Source organism: Bubalus bubalis, chromosome 4, assembly GCF_019923935.1.
Source record: "Bubalus bubalis isolate 160015118507 breed Murrah chromosome 4, NDDB_SH_1, whole genome shotgun sequence".
Taxonomy (NCBI): Eukaryota; Metazoa; Chordata; class Mammalia; order Artiodactyla; family Bovidae; genus Bubalus; species Bubalus bubalis.
Window position 1 is genome coordinate 123,197,736 of NC_059160.1, and position 10,872 is coordinate 123,208,607.

Below are 10,872 nucleotides of genomic sequence, written 5' to 3' on the forward strand. Positions count from 1 at the left end.
AGCCCTCCCAATTCACAGTTCCACAATCGCATTTACCCCACAGATCATGTAGCACCGTAGCATCCCCTACTGAAAAAAATCCACGTATAAGTGAACCTGCACAGTTCACACCCATGTTGTTCAAGGGCCAGCTGTACTGGTTTCTTCTCATTTTTCTTGATTAGCCTTGCTAAATTAGTGCCTAATTAATGTCTGTATTTTCAAAGAACCAGCTCTTCTTTTAATATTTAAATCTACTCTTTCCCTGGCTTCAAATGTAATTAGTTTGGCAGCAAAGTAATAGAGTGGTTCAGAGCACAGGACGACTCAGATTAGATGCCTAACTGGCTGTCTGACTTTGTGCAAGATTTCTCTTGAATTTCTCTTAGCCTCAGTTTCCTCATTTGTGAAACAGCAATGAGTACCACCACACACCCTCATAGGGCAATTGTGAGGAATGGACATAATGTATACAGTTCACAGAATGACTGTGAAATGTTAGTATATACATCTAGGCTAAAATTGCTGGTTCTTTCCTGAAAATTTCTTCCTTCTGCTTTCTTGAAGTTTACTTTGGCCTCCACAGTACTTTACAGCTTTCAAAATAATTTCACGAACATTTTTTTTTTTGATGCTCCACTCTCTGAAACTGGTAGAACATATTTTGGGCTCATTGTACCCAAGGGGAATGACGATCAATGTTAATGGACATGTTCAAGGTCACAAAACAGAGAAACAGTGAGATGAAGATTTGCCACAGCTATGCTCCAGGATACTCCATGGACAGAGGTACACAGCACATTTGCCATCACTCATCACACCAATGCAGGGTCCTAGTAATAATTTACTGCAGCAATGCCATCCGACTTCTTTTTTTTCCTAAGCCGTATACACAGCCGACTTTAAGAGTGTCTCGGGTGAAGATATGGGACCCAACTGTAGGACATGGAGACAGTGTATACAAACATCTTCTTTGAGGAATTCTGCGGTAAAAGTAAAGAGAGATGAGGTGGTGGCTGGAAGGACTCGGTGGTCCTGTCTTTGCTGCAAGATGGAAACTATTATAACCATTTGTATGCTGATGGAAGATGTGAAGGAATGACTCTGGGCACAAGGAGAATGCTGCACTAGGCTGAAGCAGCCTCCAAGGCAACCAGACCATAGCTAGGTGGGAAAGTGTGGAAGTTCTCTCCTGATTGCTTCCTTCTCAACCAAGTAAGCGGAGAGCATTACCTCCTGCTGAGGAGAGACGTGTCACTGGAAGGAGAGTGTATGTGACACACATTCCCGTCCTGCAAGTAAAAACTGACGGAAAGCTTGCCAATAGCAAACCCCATGGCCAATCCATGAAGGAAAGTGTTTTATAAGGAATTCCAGAGCTGCTGCCGTGCTCATCACTTGACCACTTCACTCTAGGTATGAAAGATGGTGGGCCTGGTTCATCTGAACACAAGGATGACTGGGCTTTACCCATGGAGGAGCTAGAACTTGGAAGTCAAGTGCCAGACATTTATTGACAATTGTAGTCCCAACCGAAGGATAACCTGTGGTTGGAGCAGCTACCTGAAGGCCAAGCAGGTGCTACATGGCATTAAGTTACAGTACCTTTGCTTTGTTCAATTTCCACATTTGTAAGACAACCACTGTTGAGGATGAAATTGGGTCCCCCTAACACCCAATTGTCCTGCCAAGTTTATGATTAACCTTTCTATTCAAAACTTTATTCTCTTTCTCATTCTGCCCCTGTTCCCCTCAAGACTGAGAAGCATCAAAGAAAAGTGGGAGTTGTTGAAACCAAGTATAAAACCAGGTACAAAAGCCCCTCCATATACCCTTTTTCTTGTTTGTAGAAAAAAGGCTTTAGTTCCCTAGGCGTTCCCTGAGTTTCAAAGAGCAGATTCAAGCAGTAACCATTTGGGGAAGTTAGGAAATACAGAAACTAAGGAAAAGCAGTCAAGCAAGGAAAGTTGTTGTTATTCAGTTGCTAAGTTGTGTCCAACTTTCTGCAACCCCATGGACTATAGCAACTGGTTTCTCTGTTCTCCACTATCTCCCTAAGTTTGCTCAAACTCATGTCCACTGAGTCGGTGATGCCATCCAACCATCTCATCTTCTGAGGCCCCCTTCTCATCTTGCCCTCAATCTTTCCCAGCATCAGGGTCTTTTCCAATGTGTTGGCTTTTCACATCAATGGCCAAAGTACTGTACCCTCAGCATCAGTATTCAGGACTGATTTCCTTTAGGATTGACTGGTTTATCTCCTTGCTGTCCAAGGGATCCTCAAGAGTCTTCTCCAGCACCACAATTCAAAAGCGTCAATTCAAAGCAAGAAAAGTAATGGTAGCTTAAATAATGGTTCAGCAATAAAAGTCCCAGTTCCTCCTGAAGGGATATACATAACAATCTGATGCATACCTTGGAGATGTTCTGCAGAAGCTGAGAGCCCACCCAGGTGGAGGATGGTGACTGCCTGCTGACCACAAGCCTGTAGCCCCAGGCTGGCTGGAAGCAGAAGGCTGATGGTTAAGATTTTCAAAACATCACCTAATTACCTCACCATCAACCAATGAAAAGAAAATCCACAGCCTATAACTCTCATCCCAAAGGTTGCCTTTAAGACCCTTCCCTGAAAGCTTATGGAGAGTTTGGGTTTTTTGAGCATAAGCTGCCATTCTTCCTGGCTTGGTGCCCTGCAAATACACACTGAACTTTCCTTCATGACAACCCAGTATCAGCAGATCAGCTTTGCTGTGCTATGGGCAAGCAGACTCAAGTTCGGTTCGGTAACAGAGATGCTGTATATTAACTTCCTGGAGGGTCCCAAGTGGTATTTTCTTTCAAACTGTAATAAAAGGAAAAGTAGTAACTGGGAAAATTCTCCTCAAGAATTTATATGTTTCTTTTATTCTAATATTATTCATCAGTAATGTGTAATTACTGAGATTACTTACCTGAGATGTGTAAGTTATCATAAAACAAATTGAAAATAGTGGCTGCCCACTGAGAATTAAGATTATAAAGTCAACATAATTAATCCTCTAGAACAAGGATCTGCAAAAGCCATCTTAAAGAGAGAATGGCTTTTTAGCAAAACATGAATATAATCTGATTGAAGCTCACACATTAACTCACATGAAAGTATTAACACAGGTACAGAATGTAAAGGAGCTGGTCAGTTGCACAGAATGGAAAAAGAAGCATGGAAGCAAATTACACAGCACCAATTCAAAAACAGAATAGGGTGTCAGGTGCTGCAGGCGACCAACAGGGCAGTGGGCCTTATCCACAAAGGCTGATCATTTAGCCTGGAGTTTAAGCTGGACTGAAAATGCATCCGATGCTCAAGGTGTACTTTTACAAGCTGAAGACTTGTTCATAAGCCCACACCTACTGTCAAACATCATCATCTCTACTGGGGAAGCTGAAGCAGATCTAGGCAGTAATGTGAAACCATTATTGACAATGAAACATGGTGTCACTTAGAACATCACAAACACAGGCAGAAAAAAGTCACAAGAGAAGTCAACTGGTCTCCTGTGCGGAAGTGGTGCCAAGTAGAGGACAGACCTCCTGACACAGGACCCCCGGGTGTCCATGTGAAGAATGCGGGCACCCCAGCAGAGTCCATGCACTGTGCCAGTTCCTGAATCAGAGATGAAGCCACAGCAAGTATTTCCCAGTGAAACAAGGGTGACACAGAATAAGACTATCAACTCGCTTAAGAACAGATAGCAGTTATTGGTTTGGGGTTCTATCTGGTTACATCCATTACTCAGTTTGTGAAAACTTAGGGAGCTTTACACTTGTGATACGAGCATTTTTCTGCATATGTCATATTTCAGTAAAGAGTGAAAATAAAAAGGACAGCAGATGGAAAATGTTGGAAAGCATTAACCCAAAGTGAAAAGTATTAAAATTCTGCTTTGATCAATTTTTATTTATTCTGTAAGATAACAAGCTTAAACAAAAAGAAGAGATGACCTCTTTGAAACACTACATTATGAAAAGGAGATGCTGTATAAGTTGGTCAGTCAGCCAAGTATTTACCAAGTGCAAAGAAGCCAAGCTGTATCTACACACTTTTTGAAAAGTTTTTATAGAGAAAGTGCTCTGCCACTTCCCGTAGTCATGCTCCATGCAGTTAGATTTTAAAACCCAGGCCATGTATTTTTTGCCACCATCCAGAGGGGAAAAAAATAACCCTCGACATCCAAAAGTGAAAGTGTTAAGTCACTCTGTTGTGTCTGACTCTGCGACTCCATGGACTGTAGCCCACCAGGCTCCTCTGTCCATGGGATTTCCCAGGCAAGAATACTGAAGTGGGCTGCCATGCCCTCCTCCAGGGGATCTTCCCAATCCATGGATTGAATCCGGGTCTCCAGCAATGAGGGCAGATTGTTTACTGTTTGAGCCACCAAGTCACCCAAAGCAGAACACATCTAGCAGCATACAGAAACTTGTAAAAGATAAAAGTAATTTTTAATGACAACAGCTCATACAGGAAAAAGCTAGTGAGTATGGAAATACCATTTGCAAATACCATGGTGATTGTAGCCATGAAATTAAAAGACGCTTGCTCCTTGGAAGAAAAGCAATGACAAACCTAAACAGCATATTAAAAAGCAGAGACATTACTTTGCCGACAATACTTTGCGGACAAAGGTCCATATAGTCAAAGCTATGGTTTTTCTAGTAGTCATGTATGCATGTGACAGTTGGACCATAAAGAAGGCTGAGCTCTGAAGAACTGATGCTTTTGAACTGTGGGGCTGGAGAACACTCTTGAGAGGCTCTTGGACAGCAAGGAGATTAAACCTAAAGGAAATCAATTCTGAATATTCATTGGAAGGACCGATGCTGAAGCTCCAATAATTTGGCCACATGATGCAAAGAGCCAACTCACTGGAAAAGACCCTGATGCTGGGAAAGACTGAAGGCAGGAGAAGGGGACGACAGAGGATGAGATGGTTGGATGTCATCACCAACTCAATAGTCAGGAGTCTGAGCAAACTCTGGGAGATTGTGAAGGACAGGGAAGCCTGGAGAGCTGCAGTTCATGGGGTCACAAAGAGTTGGACACGACTGAGCAACTGAACAACAAATGCAGATACCATAGGGTATCAGCTTCACTGGGTGCTCACTACAAAGAACCACCCCTAAATCAGATGATTTTCTGAAAAATGCTGCTCACCCTCCCAGTGATCAGTGGCCTGGGCTGGCGAAGGTAACAATACACGGATCTCTTCATCATTCCAAGCCTGAACCTCTGTGCTTGAAATAAGCTAACTCCTTTGCACTGGCAAATTTGTTTGTGTGCTTTAAAAAGATCAGAAGAAATCAGCCACAAAATTGTGTATGATAAATAACACAGAAAATCAGGGCCAAGGGAAGGAGGGGTCAAGGAAACACTGAAACTGAAAGGGTTACTTACAGCTGCCATGACTGGGCATAAAACTTGGCTCTCAGCTTCCCCGCAGCCAGAACAAAAGAGGAAATGGCTCTCATTACTGAAGCTTCCCTCTATTGATTCCTTACCACCTTGAAGACACAGCCATAATTTAAGGCTATGAGCAATAAGATCAATTTCATGTATTTAAAAAACCAGTTCCTCAATTAAGAGAGAGATCATAAATACTGACAATCTTTAAGTCTGTCTGATTGTCAAAAACACAGAGCTACATTCACAACCACTTCCTTGTTTATCTGGCAGTTAAAACTCCCAAATCAGACAGACACTAATATTCGGTTCTCCATAAAGAACGGTGAGAAAATGGAACTCAAATCTGGGATTATTAATTTCAACAAACTAAAGAAAATTACTTCAGGTTGTGAAGTAATTATTGGACTTGACTGAGGCATTAAGCACGGACAGTTGCTAACACCACCAGTTGGATGAAGGTGGCTATCTGAAAATGACCATAAAGACATCAAGTACTAAAACACCTCACCTAGGAGTAGACAAAAAACTCTCAAGAAGACAGTGGCAAGAAAAAACTCACATAAATTTACTGTTCTATTAATACATTTTCAAATAAGGAAAACAAAAGTATTTTTGAATTAAGTACTATAAGTGCATACGTTTTAACTAAAATACAGCTGGACCTTCTATAAAGAACACGTAAAGACATATTTAATACAGATGAATGCTGCACTGGAATGAGATGCAGCTTAACTTTGGCTGGAAGAGCAGAAATGAAAACCTGATTTCTTGAATCAGTGGACAAGTGACAATTTAACTAAACCTTACTTTACCGGATCTGTGACTTCAGGGTGTCAGGTTAAGGATACCGCGGTTCCCTCCCTGATGACTCAGATGGTAAAGAATCTGCCTGTAATGCAGGAAATCCGGATTTGATCCCTGGAAGATCCTCTGGAGAAGGGAATGGCTACCCACTCTAGAATTCTTGCCTGGAGAATCCATGCCAGGCAAAAGAAGCCTGGCAAGGCTACAGTTCATGGGGTCACAAAGAGTAAGACAGTACTGAGCGACTAACACACTTTTAAGATTTCTCCAAGTCTCACTCCATCCGAGTCTCTGCTCATGTCACCTTAGCAGAGGTCTTCCCAGGGCTTCTCAAAGAAGCATCCCCACATCACTCTGTTTCTGGAGGTACTTTTCCCCAGGCCTAGTGCGTGCTGATTCCTTATTCCAGCAGAACACAGGCTCCAGGGAGGAGCTCAGCCAACTGTGCTGTGACCCCAGCGCCTACAACACTAAGGAGCATCCAGGAGGCATACAGACAGGTTTTCAGTTAAATAACAGACCAGTCCCCTCTACAGTCCAAAATGTCAGATTCAATGGAACAACCCTGCACATATGTAAGCATAAAATTCTAGGACAAGCCACCTAAGAATATAACTCTCAACAAACAAATCTAAAGGGCATAGGACTTTATCAATAATATTAGTAAGAAGGTGGCACTAGTGGTAAAGAATACTTCTGCCCATGCAGGAGACACAGGAGACACAGGTTCAATCCCTGGGTTGGGAAGATCCCCTGCAAAAGGAAATGGCAACCCATTCCAGTATTCTTGCCTGGGGAATCCCATGGACAGAGGAGACTGCCAGGCTATAGTCCATGGGGTTGCAAAGAGTCAGACATGACTGAAGCAACCCACACAAATTATACTAATATGCAAATATTACTGACAAGTAGTTCACAGATAGGCTAGGTTCAAACCCTGGCTTGACTCTCTACTCAGTAACCATTCTCTTTGCCTCAGTTTCCCCATGTAAAATGGAGACAAAAACAGTACCTACTTCAGCGTCAAGCACTGTGTTAAATAAGGATGCAGTGTTGACAAGTATAAAACCAGAGGAAAGAATTAGGAGTAAACTTCTGTTCCTTTCTCCCACAATTCCAAACTACAAACAGGGCAAAGATAACAAGGAAGGGGAGGAGCATTTACTTTTATTTAAAAAAATATGTACATTACAGTATTCATTTTTTAAAAGAGTAGGATGATTTTCACCATAGGAAAACAGAGTATCAGAAGTTTGAGGCTACACATGCTATTCAAACAAAATGCAAAATGTAAAAACATGCTAGAGGAGAAAAAGTTGAAGGGGGGCTAGGGAACAGGAAAGCCAGGCTGAGCCCCATGGCACTGAGACCATCCAAGCTTGTCGTCTGGGCAACTGGGCTCCCCGAGGCTGCTCCCTGAGGCCTAGATTCTGGCCACTGTCCTCTCCAGACTGACAGCTCCCAACAGCCACTCTCCTCAGCCCTACAGTCACTGAAGTTTCTGTCTTCAGAGAATACATACACAGCTCATCCAAAGGTGTGCAGATTCAGGCTCATGCAGGCATCAACTCAGTTATTTATATCTAGCAGTAGTGGGAAGGCTTCTGAAAAGCCACTGTAAAGCCTCTGAAAAGGGGCTGGCTTGATTTGGGGCTGGACAGTCCAGTGACATGATTAATAGTTGGTGAGGTCACGTCTTGATTTTGAATAACTGATTAGTTCTGGATCCTGACACTTGCTTAAACCTGATACTGATCACCTAGGAGCTTGGGATGCAGAGCATGAGCCCCTCAGGCTATGATCTGGCTCGCTCTAAATCCTGAATTTGTTGCTACATCTGTTCTTCTTGGAACAGAGAGGGATCCAGGTAGGTTTCACTTGCTTCTACCTGGTTGTCTAGGACAAGGATGGAGAAATGAGAAACATATGGGCAAGTTTCTATGACAAAAGAGAGGGCTTCTGTCACACACAACACCAGTGACGCTAACCGGAACACCTGGGGACCCACAGAGAATAAGCAGTTGCCCCTGGCAATTACTTCCCGGGTGAGAACGGCAGCAGCCAAGCCACTTCGGCTGCTACTGGAACATTCATGTCAGCCCAGGGGAGGCTATCTGGAAGACTGAGAAAATAAGTACTACGTGGAGGCGATACAGAGAAAACTGAAACATTTAAATAATGCTTAAAGCCTCTGTTCATCCTCTGAAGCAGAGACCATTAGGCTCTGTATGTGAAGGCATGGAGGATGAGCAGGATTCTTCCAAATGCCCTGGTTCTGAAAACTGACATTTATCATTATTTGGGGGAAAAGCATAATGCAGGTCAGAGTTGGCTCCAATGAGGACTCTTAGCCACTGGCATAAGCCTGATGCTACAAAATGAAATGTGTCACCTAGATCAACAAAATCCACTGATTTCATAATTAAACTGATTTGTCTCTTTCATTGCCTAGAATCAGGGTCTCCTTTAGCCAGTGAGCACCATATGAATATAGGAGGGAAAGGAAGGGAAGGTTTATGCACTACTTTCTATATGCCTATAAATATGACAAATGTGTTTTCCTAATTATAACCACTGAGTGTTTCAGACAAATTTTGTCAGGAGTCTGACTACCTGGGCTCCTCCCTGTCCAACTGTGGGCCCTCAGGAAAGTGATGATTTCACTGTGCCTCCGTTTTCTCCTCCTAGAAAAGGAGCTACCATCCAATGACATAGTAACCAGGGCTCTAACAGGCTAAGAGAATTGCCTCACCAACTTAAAGTTCTTAAAACAGCACCTGGCACACAGCAAGCACTGCAAAAGTGCATGACAGCTATTTCTCATTTTCCTCACAACATCCTTGTGAAGAAAAGGAAACCCTGTCATTAGGGAACAGTCTTCAATTTACAGAGGAGGCAATTATGCAAAGACAGGCAATTAACCTGATCAGAGTCACAGAAAGTGACAGAGGTAAAAGCTATTGTCTTTACACTGTGCATTTATGCTGTTACTGGCCACGGCCTACTACAAAATACAGAAGTCACATAGCCCTCAGTGAGTGAGACTCCCTCAAGGAAGTCAGATTGTGGTGAAAGGAAATCACACTGTGCTAATCTCAACATTTCATCTCAACCAAAAATACTTATCGTCTTCCTAGGTAAACAATGCTAGACTGCTGTCAGGCCATAAAACCAACCAGCCAGCTCCTATGAGTCAAGCAGACCCCGACGTTTCAAAAGCAAACCTCAAGGAAACTCACACAGGCCAAGAGGAAGGAGAAGGGAGGGGATTGAAAGGTAAAAATACCCACTTAGTGAAAGTTGTTAGTTGCTTCAGTTGTGTCTGACTCTTTGCGACCCCATGGACAACTGTTGCCCACCAGGCTCATCTGTTCATGGGATTCTCCAGGCAAGAATACTGGAGTGGGTAGCCATTCCCTTCTCCAGGGTATCTTCCCAACCCAGGGATTGAACCCAGGTCTCCTACATTACAGGCACCAGGGAAGCCCAAAAGGACCCACTACAGAACTTCAAAAAATGGACATATGTACCCTGCCTCTACTGAGACCAGTAGTGCCCAATCTAAATGAATGAGCAGGCCCAGTGCCAAGACACACACACTGCTCTGACATACATGGGAGCCCACAGGGCTATTTTTACTCTCTGGGAGACACCTGACAGATCACAGGTCAGTCTTAAACATCTGTCAATGAACAGATAAAATGAGGTTACTCTTCGGTTCCCTCCTTTTTCCCCAGGGATCAAATTCTCGGAGGCTATGTATAATACAAAACCTCAATAGGGAGGTCAGGAAATCTTATTTCCAGATCTAAGATGAACCAGACATCCCCGCTCCGGGCACGGGTCCGGTCCTTTTTGCTCCTTCTCTCGCTCACACAGCACCCGCGGGGGGCCGGAGCAGAGCCTGAGGCTGCCACGGGCCACCTGCCATCTACTCCTCCACCCTTTGGAAAGTTGCTAGGGCTGCAGAGAGCCCGCCCTGGCCTCGGGAGAATGCTGCCAGCTTTTTTCACTATTCACCGCCCTCCCCAAGGCGGCCTCAGGAAGAGAGCGCGCAGCTGCGTGGGTACGAGCGGCGGGAAGCGGCCCTGGTGCAACATTTCGAGAAGCCGGCTCCCGCAGGGATACACGCCGCGGCCGGCTGCAGCGAGGCCAGGGCGGACGGCACCGGCGCCAAGGCCCGCAGCCCCTACGGCCCAGCCACGCCGGCACTCCACCGCAACCCTGACGCCCGCCCGCCGCCCCCCACTCACCGCCGCACTCGGCAGAGTACTGGTCCCCCCAGTCCCCGGACTGCGGGCTGCAACCGCCGCCCGCCGGGGCCTCCTGCTGCTGCCGGTGCTGCAGCTCCTGCTTGAGCAGGGACAGCGGCGAGTAGTGCTCGGTGGCTAAGGCGCCGGGTCCCGGCCCGGCAGACAGAACCCCCAGCAGCAGCAGCACCAAGACGCTCCGGGCGGCGTCCGCGGCGGCCACAGCGCCGCCCCAGCAGCCGCCGCAGCAGCAGCCGGCAGGTGCCATCTTCCCTCAAGGCGCATGTGCGGCGGCCCTCGCGGCACGCTGCGCCCTCCCAGCCTTAACCCGCGGCGGGCAGGTGAGCTGCGGCAAGGGGGCGGGAGAAGGGGTGGTCATAGCACTGCCTGCTGGGAGTT

At 45.3% G+C, this 10,872-nt stretch overlaps 1 protein-coding gene across 9 annotated transcripts in view; it reads right to left on the minus strand.

Annotated features, from left to right (window-relative positions):
• The window catches only part of TTC13 (tetratricopeptide repeat domain 13), an 80,741-nt gene extending 69,914 nt beyond the window's left edge, over window positions 1-10,827 (minus strand). For 4 of the 9 annotated variants that reach the window (XM_044942001.2, XM_006055553.4, XM_025284489.3 and 1 more), the window contains exon 1: window positions 10,477-10,826. In XM_044942001.2, the coding sequence (XP_044797936.1) occupies window positions 10,477-10,741 (265 nt within the window). In that variant the 5' untranslated portion in view covers window positions 10,742-10,826. Of the gene's footprint in view, window positions 1-10,476 lie in introns of all 9 variants that reach the window. The other 5 variants (XM_044942000.2, XM_006055551.4, XR_006550712.2 and 2 more) reach the window with 2 other exon arrangements.
• Between the last annotated feature and the right edge of the window lie 45 nt (window positions 10,828-10,872).